The following is a 19,624-nucleotide window of genomic DNA, read 5'->3' on the forward strand; positions in this document are numbered from 1 at the left end:
CCATCATCTCGTATTCTCTTTCCTGCTTCCTCTAAGACAATCTCAAGGGATGCATTTAGGAAACTTTTCATAAATGTATAGCACTGCAGAAACCATGAAAAGGTAAGTAAGCAGAGTCATCAACAAAGTATAAACGTGGTTTTAACAAGAAATTATAGAAAGCTCAAATAGAACATTTTCAATTATGTTTTATTGAAAAATAGCTAATTTAAAATATATACATTTAAAAAACAAAAACACATAGTACTGGTAAAATACTGAATTTTTCACTCACTCTTGCCAAAGTGGCATCTTTATGTTCCAGATTATTCTTCTTAAGAGGAGGGTCTCTGGTGCCCTCCGGTGACACTTTCTGAGACTGCTGTCCAGAAAGGAACAAGGGCCCCTCAGCTCAGGGCTGAGAGAATGGAGGCCAGTTCATGTCTGACTGGCCTGTGTTCCGTGGCCTTTGCCCCCTGCCCAGGAGAAAGGCAATCTTAGAGGGCATCTTGACCTCCCGGGGGAAGTATTCCTCCCTTAACACTCAGCCAAACTGACAGCAAAAATAAACACTTTACTTATTGTCATTGCCTTCTTAAAAACACAAAAACAAACAAACAAAAAACCCCTATTATTATAAACTCCCAAGTAATGTGGGAAAGTCTCTAAGTAATTCAGGTTGTAATCCAGACCAAAAAAAAAAAAAAAATCAAATAATAAAAAAAAACCCCAAATCAGTTAACAGGACAGCAAAACCCATAAATCTTAGGATGCAAAAAAAAAAAAAAAAAGTTGATTCTTCCCCCTGTCTTCATAACAACGGACACCACTACTCTGGACAACTCTGTGCTGGGAATAGATGACCTTCTTGAATTTCAGGAAGCAGACCTACTCCAGACCTGTGCCATTCCTTAAATGTAACATCAGCAGAGCCTAAGTTCGTTCTCTAGGCCAAACACTTTGGACTTGAGGTTCCTCAGTTCTCCCTGTATCTTGTGTGCCAGTCGATTGCTATCACGAACCTCACAGAGAATGGCAAGATCCTGGTTTGCCTGGGCGTTGAGTGTGGCCTAGAGATTAAAAAAAAAAAGAAGTGATTATGGCAGATGCCAAAGGAGAGAAACCTGGCATGAAGCCCCAACGACACCAGCTCCTTTCTCTGATACTCTTAGTTCACAGAGTAGATTCAATGCTTAGTCTAGAGACTTGCTGAGAGAAGGAAAATGTAGAGTTAGGGCAGAAAAGGCTCGAGACCATTGCTTCCCCACACGACAGGAGAGGAGCCTGAGTCAGAGGACAATCAACAATCACCAGTGAGTAAAAAGACACCAATATAGACATTATTAGTAAACGTGCCAAAGCATGAAAGGCAGCATCTCTTTGTTTCTGTATGAACCTGCCTGGCACAGAGTGACCGCTCAGGGTGTGTGGATGGACAGTTACATCTCTTTAAGATGACGCTGGAGGCACCTCGCATTCTATGTGAAGCGGTCTCTCACAGGGAAGAAGTACTTTCTAACCCAGTTACTCAGTTTCTCCAGTTGTAAAATAGACAATTTTTTCTTCTTCTTCTTTTGGCCAGGCCATACAGCTTGTGGATCTTGGTTCCCTGAGCAGGGATTCTGGCAGTGAGAATGCAGAGTCCTAACCACGGGACCCCCAGGGACTCCCCACAGACACGGCTCTTTGAACCCACTCCTTGAGTTGGGAGGGATGAATACTTGTGCTGAGCTGACATAGTCCTTCAGTCGCTTCAGTCTGTCCTGTCTCCCTCTGGCACGCCCGCCCTGTTTACACTGATTTCAGCGAGACCAGGAGGATGGTGATGCGGCCCAGCCTCCCTCAGAGGGGCCCCATACCCTGTCTGCTCACCAACACCTCTTCTCCCTCCTGGTCATTCAGGATCAATTACCTTATAGAGTATCTGCTCCACATCTTTTAGTTTTTGCCGGAGAATCTTAATGTCTGTCTTAAAGCCTTCTACCTCTAAGACACGCCGGGTCTCCAAGGCCTCGTAGCGCTTAGTCATGGCCTGCAGGCGTCTCCCCATCTTGCTGGTGCGGTCCTATACATGGGGTACAGGAAGGCCTCTGTGAGCAGAAGGGGCACCCCTAGCCAGCTGCCCCCTCCATGAGAGGCAGAGAACCCCACACCTTAAAGATCTCTCTCCTCACTCCTTCCTCCTCACGAATCCGGGCCAGCTCTTCTTCCAAGGAAATGCACTGCTCTTGGTACATGCTGGACAGCCTTCTCTCTTGTATGAGCTTATCCTTTAGGGACTGTGGGTCAGAAGGAGAGAAAAATTCATCTTTGTTCTTTAATTTGGGTAATCCAAATAGCACTGAGGTAAAGAAAGAAAGGATTTCTAGAAGTGCTAAATCAGTGAAGGAACAAGACATCAAGGAGAACATCTGAAAACCTACTTCTGGAGGATACTCGAGCTTTTTTATTAATGTGTACAGAGTAGGAAAATCTTATTTTTTCCTTTGTTTTTGTATTTTTAGAAGTTTTTAAAAATAAAACAAATATTTTTGGCTCTTGGAAGAGTCAGATAATGGAGTTCGTAATTGTACCAAATAAGACATCACAACCTATTTGGGGATACGCTTCTTAAGTTTTTCTTTGAAAAGAAAGAAACATCAACAGCACTTAAAACACATGTTCCACTGAGGAGCTAGGATTCAAAAGTCCCAGCTTGGATGTCACTTCCTTACACGGGATCCTTCAGACACGACAACGCTCAGAGCCACGCGTCCTCGGCAGGAGCGTGACGGCCGCCCTCCCTCCACCCTCCGTGCGCACCCCTCACGGCCACATGCTCCCTCACACCTGCTCTCCCCTGCCTGATGCTCCTCCCCGAGGTCTGCCTGGCAAGCTCCATTCTCCAGGTCTCAGCAAAAATGCCAGACTCCAGACGGTGTCCCAGTGCTTCTCGACAAAAGCAGACCTCCAATAGCAACATACAATCTTCACAGATCCCTTCTATTTCCGTAACACCACTTTTTTCCTCCCTAAATTTAATGTATTTTGGCTGCACCACCTGGCTTGTGGGATCCCAGCTCCCTGACCAGGGAATGAACCTGGGCCACAGCAGTGAGGCCCAAAATCTTAACCACTAGGCCACCAGAGAACTCCCAGGACCACTTTTCCTATAACCAATACTTGGTTATTTGTTAATGTTTCTGGTCTCTCTCACCTGTTAGAATGTAAATGCCATGAAGACAGACCTGGTTTAGCCTGTCTGCTGCCGTACACTGAGAGTCCCGCCCACTACAGGACTTCAACAAATATCTGTTGAATGAATCTATCAATCAGTCAACACTTTAATGTTCTAAATCCCCAAACACAGTAACAAAGAGCTACTCTTTGAGACCTATTTCTTGAGATCATTGCTACAACAGCTTCCTGGACTGGATCTTATATGACAATGATTAGGTTCTTTGAAATTCTCTGAGTTCTTTCAACAATTCCAGAATAAAAAAAAAATTCTGTAAGATAGAAGAAACTACCTTAATATATTCATTTTGGTTGTGATGACTCTCATGAACTAGCCACATTTTCCCCATTTTCTCTTCTTTCTTCTTACACTGCACCCTGTATTCCTTAATCTTTGACATCAAGTGATCCTTTTCAAGCATCCAGGACTTCTCCTTATTTTGGTTTTCAAATCTGAGTTGCAGAAAGTCTTTGGTGCTCTCGTAGAGCAGCTCCTGGGTGTGGTGTAGACTAGGGAAGAAAGTACAGACATGGACATGAAGATGCTTCCCCGGTACATGTGACAGTTACTCCAAACACAGCTAAGATGCAGTCCTTTAAAAACTGTGTAATATGTAGATTCTGTAAATACCACCAGCATTTTAAAAACACGCTTTATCTGATCACTGGCAGTCTTACACGTTTTACTGAACAACGTATAAAGTATCTACATTGGTTCATAGACCGGTCTTTACAGGTATTTTTCTGGGTGCTAATTTCAGGTTATATAATTAGAAGGACCACAGAAATATTTACACACAGCCTAAGTATGGACTTTTCCAAGGCACCAGACTTTACAATAAACTAAGTCATGGGGTTCTGACTGAAGGTTAACACAAGTTCTAAAATGTCAGCACAGCTTTGCTTCTGTCTGGGCCGAGCTCCCCCGTGAGCTATTGGGCCGAGCTGCCCCAGAGCAAGCCCTGTCCTTTTTCCGAGACAGGCTTCCTCGGTGGAGGCACCTCAGTGGCCTCGGCCCGTGTGGCCCCTCCACTCTCCGAAACCCGAGTGCTTTCACTCTACCCCCTGTGCGTAGTGCAACACTTCTTAACCTCATTTATCATTTATTTTTGCCAGATGCCATCAGATCATCAAGGACAGTACCAGCTACTAGACATACACAGGTACTAAATAGATTCCTGCTGAGATTTGGGAATAGACAAATGACGTTTCTGTCTTCAAAAAAAAAAATTTCCTTAAGAGTTAGCAACTCATCAGTTTAACATCAGCAGCTAGAAATATACTGTATCAAATGATCACACTGCTTGCAAAGGGTATTAAATACCAAACTGCAGTTTTCCACTGAACACATACGGTGAGATCCACTTAGTTCTTCTCATGAGTAACAGACTATATGGAGAAGGGGACAATGACTACATAATGTCAGAAGAGTAACCGTCATCAGATGAATACATTCAGGTACGTGTGTGTCTGTATAAACAGGGAGAGATTGACTCAGTTCCCACAAGGACCACTCTTGCTTCCAACAGATTATTTTACTCTATCTTGTGTTATGATCTCAGTTACAAAAAGGGAAAGCATGCTCTTGCAAATGGTCTCCAAGTGACACCTAACAGGCAGCCATTAATGGCCTTGGACTTCCTGCCATTCAACACCCTCAGGATGCCAATCTACTGGAAGGAGCACATCAAATGCTCAGATCTGCAGAATACGTTGAACTAGGGAGGTTATTAATAATCTGACAGATGTAAAATTATACTTTATTCTGACAATTTAAAAATACTGTCCCCTTAAAAACAATTCAAATCCAATACAAAGTGGAGATGCTATGCTTAAGCACAAAACACCAAAAATAAAGATGGAGAGGTACCAGCCAAACACAAACACGACATGATGTTGGAAGCAGCAGAGCCTGCCAAGGGCCAAGGGCATCTACCTGCACTGGTCAGTGAGTTCAACTTGAGTATCATGTCTAGTTTAGTGACCACGCTTTAGAATGGAGGAAGAGACACTAAAAAAGTTTGCGAAGCAATAAAAAAACCAACAGGATGAAGATTGCAAGGTGAAAAAGAATATATACACACACACTCCAGGGGATCTTCCCAACCCAGAGATTGAAACTGAATGCGGAGGCAGATTCTTTACCATCTGAGCCACCAGGGAAGCCCATATACACACACAATTTTTTTTGGCCGCACCACATGGCTTATGGAATCCTAGTTCCCCAACCAGGGATTGAAGCTGGGCTCTTGGCAGTGAAAGCTCCGAGTCCTAACCACTGGACCACCAGGGAATTCCTGTGAAAAAATATTTTAAAACGTAGGATGTTTAATGCAGGATAGAAAAGGTAAGATAAAGGTTATCAAGTAGTCAAGAATTTATTATGCACCTGTTCTGCACACAGGAAAAGACCTTGGGGAAGAGACATCATTAAAATAGAAGGTGAAAAGGCCCATCACTGAGTCACGCTGGTCATCGCAGGCGATGGGGGGGAGACGTGTAAGGAACAGTGCACCCCTCCCTGGGAAGGTCAGAGAGGTGGTGACTGAAGGGCTGCTGCACCGGGAGTGCTGCATGAACCAAAGCCTCAGGAGTCCGGCGGAAGAATGAGGTGAGCTACGGCCAGAGGAGCAGAGACTGAGGGCCGAGACTCCCAAGGGCCAAGGCAGCAGGAGACACTCACAGGGAGGAAGCATGCAGGGCACAAGGGGATGGGCGACAGGAAACACAGCTTGGTGACAGCAATGATTTAAACCAGAACACAGCTTGAGCCACTGTGGGAGGAATGAGAGGGCAGAGAACGGACAGGAGAGGCTTCTGGATTCACAGACGATGGGGTTTGGAATCAGAAATTGGAGAGTGGGGAGCAGAAAATGACCCTGAGTGTCCAAACTTGAGAAACCACATGGATGGGACGGCACTGGGCTAAATGGGAAAGAATGGAGCAGCAGGTCTGAGGTGGGGAGGGGTGCTTGTCAGGAAAGAGGAAGTTGAGTTTCAGTCGTGGTGAATTTGAGGTTTTCAAACATACTCTATTGAAGATGTCTCTACAGCCCAGCTCTGGTCACTGGAAGTGGACAAACAGTTGAGGGTGAAATGGGAAAGAACCAAGAAAGACAGGTGCTGCAGGAACCAAGGGAGATGGATTTCAAAGAGGGGGTGGTCAGAGGCCCAGACACACAGAAAGACATGAATGAACTCAGTGATGACTTTAGACGGCATGCTGAGCAAAACAGGGAACAAGAGCAGACTGCAGAAAGTGGGGGACAGGCAGGCAGGAATGGGGTAAAAACAGCAGTACAGATAGTTTCCATTTTCTGGTGTAGGTATGTAAAGTCAAAAAAGAGAAAAGGACTGTTATGCTGACTTAGATAACCCATCAGCAGAGAAAAGGACATTCCAGGACGGTAAGATCAGACTACAACCCTCAGAGGGGTTGAGGGGAGAGTGTAGAGCCCCCAGTCCTGTAGGAAAAGCATCACATGAGCACACCAGGGAACTGGGAGAGAGGCGGGGGGTGGAACTGCTGAGACAGTTCCTTCAGCACCAGGACCCTTGCTGCTACTAGACAGGACTGCCAGCTTGCAGGATCTTAGCTCCCCCACCAGGGATCGAACCTGTGACCTTGAAAGTGAGTGTGAGTGTCCTGACCCCTGGACCTTCCAAACCACATGGGAGACATGTGAAACCTGTCCAGTGTGGCTCGTGAGTATTCACCTTCTGGTGAGCTCTGTGATTCTGTCCCGGTTTCTCTGCTGATGAATCTCCACTTCCTCGATGCGGATCCGCCTCTCCTCCATGAGCCCTGCCACCTGCTCCCGCGAGAGCCGGGTCTGCTCCTCCAGCTGCGCCTGCAGGGCCTCCACCTGGACAGGCCGGAGGGGCGAGGCATCCATTTCCGCTCTACTCTTGCTCACTTCTCACCTCTAACAGTGAGCCTCTTTCCAGAAAAACAAAAATCCCACAAACAAAAAAAACAGATGTGCAGCAGCAAAACAAACAGGAGAAAAATCTGGACTGGACTCCTCTTTACGTCTTACATATGGTCTCACGCCACACAAGAGCATACTCCGTCCAACCAAGCAGAGCACCCGTGTCACACCAGAAAGGCTGGACAAGCCCATCTCCCCTCTCCGAGATGCTCACCTTCTCACCATCTCTCTCTCTGGGCTTTTAAGACTGTCTCCCTTTTGGGACTTCCTAGTTGCATAGAGAAAGACTCATTTCTTCATTTTTAAATTTAAAAGGTGCAGCAAAATGAGTATAATGTGATTTCCTTGTCTGAGTCAGGCTGTCTTGACCCCACATGGCGACACTGGCCAAAGGTAGAAACTGTCCATTTACATCAACATGCCCTGTGACAAGGACAGGAACTTGAGTGCAGTTAGATGAAAAATCACGGTTGTAGGTGACATATGATGACTAGATGGTGAGAGGGTGACTCATTACTTTCCTAGACTTTGGAATACATGCACCAGACAAATGGATGTACCCCCAAAGGTCACCGTTTCGGGACAGACAGCTGCAGCTCTGCGTGTCCCTGGCCAGCTGCACAGGGAGTTCTGACAGTGACGACTCTGGTGGGAGGGTTCGGCCTATGAGCTGAATGAACTGCAGGTTCACACCAGCACTTCTAGAATGGTGCAGTACAGAGTAACGGTTGTAAAGACAGAGCTCTGGAAAATTAGGAACAACCTCAAATTTCCAATCCCAAAATGCCCAGAGGAAACACGTGTGCCAGGAGGCATGTGGCACAGGCTAATGAGGGCATAGGACCCGCTCCAGGCCCGTGTGCAGAGCGGCTGCAGTCATACCTGGAGGGCGAGGGTCTGGATGTCTCTCTGATGCAGCCCAATGCTGACCTCCTTTTCTCTCCCTGCTGATTTCCTCCTGCTGCCTTTAGAATCTAAAACAGAAAACAGTGGAGATCTTCACTTAGGTTTTCTTTCTGCTTTTCAAGCATCAACATTATCTTTGCAGAGAAGTTTGGTTTTCTTTATATGGAAGAGAAGGAAAGGAAGAAAAACGACAACATACAATAACTACAATGCTCAACTGTGCAAAGAGGTATCTCTTAACGGAATTCTGTTAGGATGTCACCTGGATCTTTCTGAAGAATAAACTACTAAATTTTCCTTTGGAGTTGTATCTAATTTCTTTGTAAAATCTTATTTAATGAAAAAGGGTAATGAATTAAAAAAACTAAATCTAAACATTTTAGCTATCATGTATAACCCAATTTTCAATGGACAAAATGATTTTAAAAACAAGCAATGCTAAAACTGCACTAAACATAATTTGATGATTTAGATGATTCAAGAAGCTTATTTATTCTTTTTATTGAGGTACAGTAATTTATATTTGTTTCATGTGTACAATATGGCAATTCAAAAATTTTATACTCTGTCTATACTTATTATAAAGTACCGGCTATATTCCCTGTCCTGTACAATATATCTTTGAGGCTTATTTATTTTATACATAGTAGTTTGTTCCTCTTAATCCCTTACCCTTATTCTGCCCCTTCTCTTCCTTCACCCTGCAGGTAACCACTAGTATGTTCTCTACATTTGTGAGTCTGTGTTTGTTCTATACTCACTAGTTTATTTTTTAGATTCCACATATAAGTGATACCATACAATATTTTTCTGACTTATTTCACTTAGCATTATGCCCTCTAAATCCATCCATGTTGCTGCAAATGGCAAGACTTCATTTTTTTTTATGCCTGAGTAGTAGTCCATTCATCTTCTTTAACCATTCATGGCATTGATGAACACTTGGGCTGCTTCCATATCTTGACTATTATAAACACTATTGCTATGAATACTAGGGTGCATGTTATTTCGAGTTAGAATTTTTGTTTCCTTTGTAAGAGCAGACCTCAAAAGTGCTTATCTCCACATGTGTAGTGACACATTAGCTAGACTTATTGTGGTGAATATTTTGTAGTATATACAAATATCAATTTACTATTTTGCACACTTAAAACTAACATTATATGTCAATTATATCTCAATTTTTTTAAAATTGGGCTTTCCATTAATAAAAGAGAAAAGGATAAGAAGACTGAGGGTTAGAGAGAATAATTAATAGGCTGTGATTCCATACATTATCCAAATATATTTTATGACTTATCACCATAAGCATATTAATTAGATATATTTTTTATTCTACTTTATTAAAACATCATACAAAGGTTTTTTAAAAAAAGCTCAGTAAGATCTGAGACCACTAGCAGCATGATTATGAATATTTATTATCACTGTATAGTAGGAAAAAATGTCTAATTATTTGCACTGTGCTTTTTAATTCTGCATCAATAAGAATTTCTAAAAATACAGTTGGGACCTGCTCTGAGAGCTGAAGATTCATTCTTTTCACATACTTCTACAGGCTGGACAGTCTTCTGGAGAATGCTGACCTGAAGAAGCAAAAACAACAAAAAGTACAGAAATAGTCTTCTTATAAATATAGCATTTCATTTTTTAGCTTTAGTTCTGCAGATCAAACACCATTCATAAATTAAACTAGTCAAAACTTATATAATCACTCCAACTAATAAAAAAATTAAAAAAAAAAAAAAAAAAAAAAAAAAACTTATATAATCATATAAGGATGCCATGCATATGGGAGACCAGAGAAGACAAACTGGATAAAACCCACTAACAAACTGAATACACACTGACTAAAACCAGTGCTGGTGATATAAATGGAAAAATAAAATTTCAGGGTTATTTGGCAATATCTACCAAAAAAAAAAAGAAAAGTGGTCTTTGAAAAGGTCCTTTAGGAAAGTAACAAACACTGAAGCATGCATATATAGATATGTATATAAAGATGTTCACTGAAGCACTGTTTATAGTGTGAAAAAGTGGAAATCTCAATCATACACATAAATATTTCTATATGAGTAGAAAAAAAGCTTTATCTCTAGGGTACAGGATTATGGGAAACTGTCACTTTTCTATTAGATTCCTGAAATCTGTGTTTGTTTTTAACAAAGACCACACATTACTTTTGTAATCGGTGTAAATGAAGACTTAAAAAGAACCTAGTATTGAAACTTGCTCCCACACTAAGTCTGTTCCTGCTGCTCTCTCTAATCTCATCCAAGACACCTCCTCCTCTAAGCTTAAGGTTTCCAAATGGCAGAATGGGGTAAACAATGCTACTTTCCAAGGCTTTTGAAGAAAAAGAATGAAATCACAAACCTGTTTGTAATTGTAGAAAATGCTCTGAAAACTTAAGCAAACTGAGACCATGGTAGCTAATTCTCATTTGAGCTTCTTTAGCAAGGACCAAAGTTGTCTGATTATGGACCCCAGCCTGCATTTTGTAAAAGCCTTGTCTACTCTGCTATACAAAGGAGGACTTACTTTGTTGGGAGGCTCCTTATAAAAATAGGTCACTTCTCCAGTGTCTGTTCCCACAAGAGCCAAGAGATTCTGAATCTTCTTCTTGTCTTCTAGCTCCCTGCAATTCTCACAGAGAATAAACATATACTGTGTCCAGAGTAAGTAAATGTTTGTTTAAAGGATCTCCCTTCTGACTCATTTATTTTTAAAGCAATGATAACCTCAAATTAAAATTAAATCGGATTAACCTCCTACACTGTTGGTGGGAATGAAAACTGGTGAAGCCACTATGGAGATCATTATGGCGGTTCCTTAAAAAACTAAAAATAGAGCTACCATATGACCCTGCAATCCCACTCCTGTGCATATATTTGGAAAAGACGAAAACTATCTAATTCAAAATGATACATGTACCCCAATGTTCACAGAAGCACTATTTACAATAGTCAAGACATGAAAGCAACCTAAGTGTTCACCAACAGGTGAATAGATAAAGAAGATATACTATACATACAGGGCTTCCCTGATAGCTCAGTTGGTAAAGAATCTACCTGCAATGCAGGACACCCCAGTTCGATTCTTGGGTTGGGAAGATCTGCTGGAGAAGGAATAGACTATCCACTCCAGTACTCTTGGGCTTCCCTTGTGGCTCAGCTGGCAAAGAATCTGCCTGCAAATCAGGAGACCTGGGTTTGATCCCTAGGTTGGGAAGATGCCCTGGAGAAGGGAATACTTGAGTAATATACTCTAGAATACTCCAGTTTTCTGGCCTGGAGAATTCCATGGACTGTAGGCCATAGAGTCAGACCCAACTGAGTGACTTTCACTTCACTTTACTTCACTACACACACACAATGGGATGTTACTCAGTCATAAAAAAGAATGAAATAATGCTATTTGTGGCAACATGGATCGACCTAGAGATTATTATACTTAGTGAAGTCACACAAAGACAAATATCATGGTATCACTCATATGTAGAATCTAAAAAAATGATATAAATAAACTTATTTACAAAACAGAAACAGACTAATAGATGCAGAAAACAAACTCATGGTTAACAAAGAGGAAGGGGGGAGGGTGAACTGGGAGCTGGATCAACATATACACACTAGAGATAAAGCAGTCCTACTGTGTAGTGCCGGGACTCTACTCAGTATTCTATAATAACCTCTCTGGGAAAAAATCTGAAAAGTAAATATATATGTGTAGATAAATGTATGTGTATAGGTATATACACATACCTAGGCATAACTGAATCACTTTGCTGTATGTCTGAAACATTGAAAATCAAAAGTGTCAACAGAGAGGAGAGAGCATCAGCAATAGGCTCCAAAAAATTAACTACACTAAATTAAATTAAATAGGATTTATCTAGACTTCAGCTCTAATTTTAAGAGCATCAGGCATTTAGATTCAGGAATTCAGAGAACCCAGCAGAAAAAAACTCAATCAGCTGGTTGAAGAGCGTGAAGGCAGACACCATGGCATACTGTTCAAATCTGCCTCTTCAGCTATGTGGGAGCTGACAGCTCACAGCTGGATCTCTCCCCAGGCCTGCCCTGAGTCCAGGCAGCCTGCCTCCCCAACTGTATGCTCAAAGAGCAGCCTGCACCCGGGGCCTGGCTACTGAGGGGGTAGGAAGCCCAGTCCTCTTACCTCGTTTCAGGATCTGAGGACCATCTAGAAGGGCACCCTGTGGCAGGGGCTGAGGCCTGCTGTCACTGAATCGCCACTTAGCCTCTGCCCACTCAGACCTTCCTGAGTGCCTTGTAGTGGTTTACTCCTGAGCATACTCCCCGCAAAGCTCCTGCAAGCAAATCTCCATTGTGGAGTTCATTTTCCAGGAAACTGACCCCAGACAGTTGATACCACAAATGGATCAAGGAAGCAAACTTTAAGAGAGATGCCAGGGACTTCCCTGGTGGTCCAGTGGTTAAGACTTAAAGCAAGGGGAGCAGGTTTGATCCCTGGTCAGGGAGCTAAATCCCACATACCTTGCAGCCAAAAAACTAAAACATAAACCAGAAGTAATATTGTAACATGTTATAAATTCAATAAAGACTTTATTAAAAAATCTTTAAAAAACACAATGAGATTTCAGAGCCTGGGATGTGCAGACCTATTACAGTGTTCTTAGGAGCAAGACAGGTGAGTGGTCAACAGGGTAGAGCCTAAACAATCAAGTAAAAGTAAAGGTAGGAGGAGGGTTGGGCTGCATTCTATACAAACTCACAATCTCTGACCCATTTCCCACACCCCAGCCAGCTATCAAGACTACTACCTAAAGAAGAAGCTGAATCTCCGAGAGGTAAGACCTGGTGAGACCACAGCGAGAGTACATGGTCATGATCCCTCAGCCCTTCCTCCAAGGGCCTATGGCCATTTATTCAAGTAACTGTGCATTGTGGGGAAGGAAACACCCAGACATTTCAAGGACTGCTGGACAGTCTGAGCTGACTTTGACACCTAGTGACATGAAGCATTATCTAGGGCATACAGGAACCAGGTAATAAATAGAATTTTGGTTCCGGTCCAGCTCAAAGTGGGTCCACTGGATCCAAACCCAGTCAGGGGTCATTTCCCCATCTCCAAATGTATAACTGAAATGAACATAATTGGCAGTTGGCAAAATCTCCAAATTGTTTTCTTGGTTTCTGTGTTAAAGCAAGTGGAAGCGTCTGAAACTGCCTCTCTGCACCCCAGCCACAATGGTAAACAAAGACTAAAGGACGTAAGGGTGAGGGTCCCCATCAAATCCCAATTAATTCACAAGTATGACCCTGCAAAACCAGACAGGCAACAACGCACTGCTACCAAGTAGGTACAACTTTGGTGACTGCGCCAGCTGCAGTAGCATTTTTGCTAGAGCAGGGAACCTGGTCTTGGGTACACAGCATGTGGCTATGGTTAAGCAAATGTACTCCCTTCAAAAAGTTATAGGACCAGAGCAGTTCTCGTTCAGGTGAAGTGAACAAGAGGATACTTCTACAGGCTTTCTGAGGACCTTGTTAGCTCTTCTGTTCATTACCAAATTTGTCCAAAGGGACCTGGATCTGTTCACCACTGAACTATCGGATTAAATCAGATGGGACAAACAAAAAGTGCAAGTGGGTTAGAACCCTCATGCATGCTCCAAAGGGTTGGAGGCAACCCTACATAGCACGTCAGTGGTTTCAGGGGTCTGATCTACGCATGCCAGGACACTCCCTTCAAAATGAAGGACAGATTATTGTACCTCATGCCTACCACCACCAAGAAGGACTCCTAATGCCAGAGGAACTGCTCAGTGTCTGAAGACAACATGTCTTTTCTCTGGGACACTGCACAGGCAACAGGTGATGTGGAAGGTGACCCGGGACACCGCGCTGACCCATGGAACAGGTGATGCGGAAGGTGACTCGGGACACCGCGCTGACCCATGGAACAGGTGATGCGGAAGGTGACCGGGGACACTGCACAGGCAACAGGTGATGCGGGAGGTGACCCGGGACACCGCGCTGACCCATGGAACAGGTGATGCGGGAGGTGACCCGGGACACCGCGCTGACCCATGGAACAGGTGATGCGGGAGGTGACCCGGGAACAACCGGGCCTGACCCAATGAACAGCGTGAATGCGGAGGTGACCCGGGACAAACCAGCGCTGACCCATGGAACAGGTGATGCGGGAGGTGACCCGGGACACCGCGCTGACCCATGGAACAGGTGATGCGGGAGGTGACCCGGGACACCGCGCTGACCCATGGAACAGGTGATGCGGGAGGTGACCCGGGACACCGCGCTGACCCATGGAACAGGTGATGCGGGAGGTGACCCGGGACAACCAGGCTGACCCATGGAACAAGGTGATGCGGGAGGTGAACCCGGGACACCTTGCCTGACACCATGGAACAGGTGATGCGGGAGGATGATCGCCGGGACACCGCGCTGACCCATGGAACAGGTGATGCGGGAGGTGACCCGGGACACCGCGCTGACCCATGGAACAGGTGATGCGGGAGGTGACCCGGGACACCGCGCTGACCCATGGAACAGGTGATGCGGACGGTGACCCGGGACACCGCGCTGACCCATGGAACAGGTGATGCGGACGGTGACCCGGGGGACACCGCGCTGACCCATGGAACAGGTGTCGTGGACGGTGACCTGGGACACCGTGCTGACCCATGGAACAGGTGTCGTGGAAGGTGACCTTTCATTGCATCCCAGAGCTGAAAGGAAGTGCTACATTAGGTCAAGGCTGAAACTATTAAGGAGATTGAGCCAGGAATCAAAAACCTCCCAACAAAGAAACACCCTGGACCTGATGGCTTCTGTGGTGAATTCCACTGAACACTTAAAGAACTAACAGCAATTATCCTCAAACTTTTCCAAAAACTGAAGAGGAGGCAACAGTTCCTTTTACTTTCTATGAGGCCAGCACTGCCCTGATGCAAAAGCTGGACAGACACTACATGAAAACCACTACAGACCTTACAGACTTCAATACAAAAATCCTCCACAGGACATTAGCAAACCTGCATTCAGCAGCATATTAAAAGGATACACCAGGATTAAGTGGAATTTATTCCTGGAATACAAGCATGGTTCAACATATGAAAGTTGATCAAAGTAATACATCACACTGACACAATGAAGGAGGAAAACACACGATCATCATCTGATACAGAAAAAGCATCTGACAACATTCAACACCCTTTTTAGATAAAAACACTCAACAAATTAAGAAGAGCAGGAAACAACCTCTGCACAATAAAAGCCACAAATGAAAAACCCACAGCTAAAGTCACACTCAATGGTGAAAAACTGCAAATTCTCTACTAAGATCAAGAACAAGGCTGCCCATTGTGAAACTTCTATTTAACTTAGTACTAAAGTCCTAGCCAGACCAAGTAGGCAAGAAAAAGGAAGAAAAGACACTCAAGTTGGAAAGCAAGAAATAAAATAATCCTTGTTCACAGATGACATGATCTTACACTCAGAAAACCCTAAGGATTCCACAAAAAATTTTTTTTTAAATTTTAAAAATTGTTAGAACTAGTAAAGGAATTCAGCAAAGGAGCACAACACAAATCCAACATGCATTTCTATACGCTGACAATGAAAAATCTCAAAAGAAAATTAGGAAAAGAATTTGATGCACAACAGCGTCAGAAAGAATATTCAGGAATTAACCAAGAAAAGGAAAGACTTGTATAGTGAAAACACTCTAGTAAGAAATTAAAGATGAAATAAACAAATGGAAAGATATCCTGTGTCCATGGATTGGAAGACATAATATTAAGATGTCAACATTGCTCAGAGCAATCTACACATTCCATGCAAGTCCTATAAAAATCCTCTGTGTGGCACAGTGAGAAAGTTCTGGAGATGGACAGGGGTGTGGCTGCACGATGACATAAATGCACTTAACTGAAGTGTATACTGAACTATACACTTAAAAATGGTTAAAATGGTAAATTTTAGGTTAAGTATATTTTACCAGAATTAAAAAAGAACTGTGCTATAGCGGGTGCCCTGGCACACTGCTCAGATGCCCACCACCAAGGGGCTCGGTCCTTCTCCAGCAACTGCCCTGGACTGAAGGGGGCCGCCTTTCCCAAGTTTATATCCCTCCCTGGTGGGAGCGCATCCAATGACAGATCACTCCCTGTGGGGCTGACTAAGACCTCTGTCCCTTGGCGGACTCTGGTGGTGGTGGTTTAGTCACTAAGTTGTGTCACCTCTTGCAAACCCATGGACTGTAGCCCACCAGGCTCCACTGTCCATGGCATTTACCAGGCAAGAATATTGGAGTGGGTTGCCGTTTTCTTCTCCAGGGGATCTTCCCAGCCCAGGGATCGAAACTGTGTCTCCTGCCACTACAGATGGATGCTTTACCACTGAACCACCAGGGAACTCCTTGGTGGACTCTACTGTAATTCAAATTCTCCCTCAACCCGAATCTGCTCAGAGCTGCTCCCCCTAAGAGTCTCCCTACTCACCATCATCCAGGCAAACCCCTATCTCAGAGCCTGATCCCTGGGAATGCAGCCAAGAGGAGGACCACGGAAGAAATGCATCTCATTCCATGCGGTTTAGAAACATGCCCCCAGCATCTCCTTCCTCCCATTGGTACCTGATTCTTAGGCGGTCATTTTCCGAGTAGAGGCGTAGGACATGCTCTCGCTCCTGGAAGAGGCAGACTTGCATGTCACTCAGAGCTTTCTGTAGCTCGGCAATCTCTTCCTCCCTCTGCTGCAAATCCCACTGCAGTTTATGCTGGTGGGGAAAAAAAGGCAGCTGACAAGATATTGGGCTTCAGAGGAGTAGCTCTTATTGCATGCAGTGGCGTCAGTTTATGTAGAAATATTACAAAGTGGACAGTTTCAGCAATGCAGGCTCCAAATGACAACAGGCTGTGTACAGACGAGTTTAAACCCACAAGGTGAATGACATCAGAGCTCTCACATCACCTCCTCTTACAAACAACAGAACCCAGGACACCACATGATCCACCTGTTATAGTCACTCCTTTTTCTGGCTACAATGTGCAACTTGCAGGATCTCAGCTCCCTGACCAGGGATTGAACCAGTGCCCCCTGCAGAGGAAGCTCAAAGTTCTAACCACTGGAACACCAGGGAATTCCCAAGTCACACTTTAATGCTTTTTATGTAATACGCATTATAAAACTCTGGAAAACAAAGATGAAAGGTGTGATTCCTGCTTACAGAGCAGGAGGAATTGTGTGGGGAGACACATGCCAATGATTAAAAGGAACGAATGACTGAATGGAGGAGCACACATGGGGGAAGGGTAAGCACGGCACACGAAGAATCTCTGACAGCTGCTGGGGGATCAGAGACCACCAGAGAGCTGAAGCTTGAGAGGAAGACAGAGACGGAGGAAGGCAGTGCTCTTGGGAAACGGCTGGAAATGCAAGGACCTCAGTATCACTGATGGCTCAGACAGTAAAGAACCTGCCTGCAATACAGGAGACTCGGGTTTGATCTCTAGGTTGGGAAAATCCCCTGGAGAAGGGAACAGCTACCCACTCCAGTATTCTTAAAAATAGGCTTCCCTGGTCGCTCATATGGTAAAGAATCTGCCTCCAATGTGGGAGACCTAGGTTTCATCCCTGGGTCAGGAAGATGCCCTGGAGAAGGGAATGGCAACCCACTCCAGTATTCTTGCCTGGAGAATCCTATGGAGAGAGAAGCCTGGTGGGCTACAGTGCCTGGAGTCCCAAAGAGTCAGACAGGACTGAAGAACTAACACACAGCATCACTGGAGTGGAAAGTGAGAGGTCGATGGAGCAGGGTGACCCCAGGGGCTGGATCCGAGAAGCTGTTCAGGATGAACAGGAGTGTGAGAGTGCGGCCTGAGAGTCTGAGACGAGACAGGAGTTTGGACAGTGCGGCAGCAAGGACGCTGAGGTGGCGGGAAGGGACTGAGGGATGTCTGGGGGGCAGGATCAGCGGGTCTCAGCAAGCGACTGGGGGGAGGCTGGGCAGAACCATAGGCGCTGACGCCATCACAAAGAAGAAAGAAGCCTTAAGAGACAGGAGTGGAGGGAGGGGATGACAGGGGTCTACGTGTACGCACAGGCTGGGGGAAAGGGGGTTCTTGAATTTGGATACGGACACAGCACCATGGAGCTCAGCAGGAAAAGTCAGCCCTAGTTACCTGGGTGTCACCATCCCACTGAAAGAGGAAACACAACAGGCTCCATTTTGAAAGCAGGACTCCATTTTGAGCTGGACTATGGACTTTGAGCTATATGCCCAGTATCTATGGAAACGACATACCAACTGGAAAACCAGACCCCCCAGATGGAAAAGCCCCAGGGCTTTTACGGCTGGTCCCTAGACTCTCCCCTTAAATAATACCCTAATTATCTGTGTAACTGAATAGAATCATAAATTCTATTATGCTTACTGGGGTATGACCACAGGCCTATTGATAACTGTCCACTGTTAACTACCTAGGCTTAAGGCATACGAATCATGGGTTAACTTTGATTGTATCTTTTTTTCCTTTGTTCAGACTAGTTTCAGAGAATTTGGGGAGGGGGGTTTGAGCACCTACACTTAGGGTATATAAAGTTTTCACAAACACTGGTTGGGGCCCTTGGCTAAGAGGAGACTCTGCCTTGGGCCCACTGGTGTAATAAACTGCACTCCATTATCTGCATTGTCCTTCTGAGTGAGTTTGTTTCCCGGAATGCGTGGCTACAACACCATAGGCAGGAGGACAACGCGTGGACAAAATGAGATCACTTACAGTAGAATCACAAAGAACTTTGACATTTAAGGTTAAGGAAGGAGAGGCCACTCTCACCTTCTGAGTGGCCCATACTCGTCTGTGGAGTTTCCCTCTAAATAAATCTACCTCTTGAGTCTCATTTTGTCTCTCACTGAATTTCTTCTGCAATGAGACATCAAGAACCTGAGTTTTACTAAGCCCTGAGACTGAAGACCAAAACCCCCTCCAGGTGGGAGAAGTTAGCAGTTAATGTATTGTATGCTAACAGTATGCTGCCCACAAGTACACAGACCCCAGACAGGCTGGAACTAGCAGGGGGATGATGCTGACTCCTGATGACCTCACCGCCAGCCAATCATAAGAATGTCCATGAGCTAGCCACGCCTTCTCTGAACCATTATGATAGAACTTCTTCCTACCTTCTCCAAAGGGACACAGTTTTGAGGGCAGTAACTTAAGTCTTTTTCACTTCACTCTCCCCGCCCCCCCCCCCGCCCCAAAAAAAAAGGTGTTAGGAAAGAAAGCTGTTAGTGAAGACTGAGAACTGGTCAGGGAGGCAAGCCAGACACTGGGAAAGAAAAACAACTCTGGAATCAAAACGGAAGCAGACCTCTCAGAGAGGTCAATAGGGAACATACTGCAGAAGTCACTGAGGCAACAGGTCCTGGAGCCATGGGAGGAGCAGCTGCAGTCAAGGAGTCGCTGAGCAGGTGACCGAGTCAAACCATTCTGGAAGGCTGGCTGGGAAAGAAAGCTACCCCTGCCCCAAGAGAAGAGTTAGGGAAGCTTGGCTAGAGGGGGACCTTTCTCTTTCGTTGGGAAAG

General features: G+C 44.8%; 1 protein-coding gene across 3 annotated transcripts in view; it reads right to left on the reverse strand.

The window, feature by feature from the left end:
• Positions 1–635: 635 nt before the first annotated feature.
• Positions 636–19,624, reverse strand: part of CCDC77 (coiled-coil domain containing 77) — a 30,525-nt gene continuing 11,536 nt past the window's right edge. For all 3 annotated transcript variants that reach the window (XM_043439783.1, XM_043439781.1, XM_043439782.1), the window contains exons 4-12: positions 16,674–16,816; positions 10,575–10,671; positions 9,547–9,619; positions 8,010–8,101; positions 6,913–7,061; positions 3,489–3,705; positions 2,133–2,258; positions 1,892–2,044; positions 636–1,049 (exon numbers count right to left, since the gene is read on the reverse strand). In XM_043439783.1, coding sequence (XP_043295718.1) covers positions 903–1,049; positions 1,892–2,044; positions 2,133–2,258; positions 3,489–3,705; positions 6,913–7,061; positions 8,010–8,101; positions 9,547–9,619; positions 10,575–10,671; positions 16,674–16,816 — 1,197 coding nt within the window. In that variant the 3' untranslated portion in view covers positions 636–902. The remainder of the gene's footprint in view (positions 1,050–1,891; positions 2,045–2,132; positions 2,259–3,488; positions 3,706–6,912; positions 7,062–8,009; positions 8,102–9,546; positions 9,620–10,574; positions 10,672–16,673; positions 16,817–19,624) is intronic.

Source organism: Cervus canadensis, chromosome 21 (genome assembly GCF_019320065.1).
Source record: "Cervus canadensis isolate Bull #8, Minnesota chromosome 21, ASM1932006v1, whole genome shotgun sequence".
In the NCBI taxonomy this organism is placed as follows: Eukaryota; Metazoa; Chordata; class Mammalia; order Artiodactyla; family Cervidae; genus Cervus; species Cervus canadensis.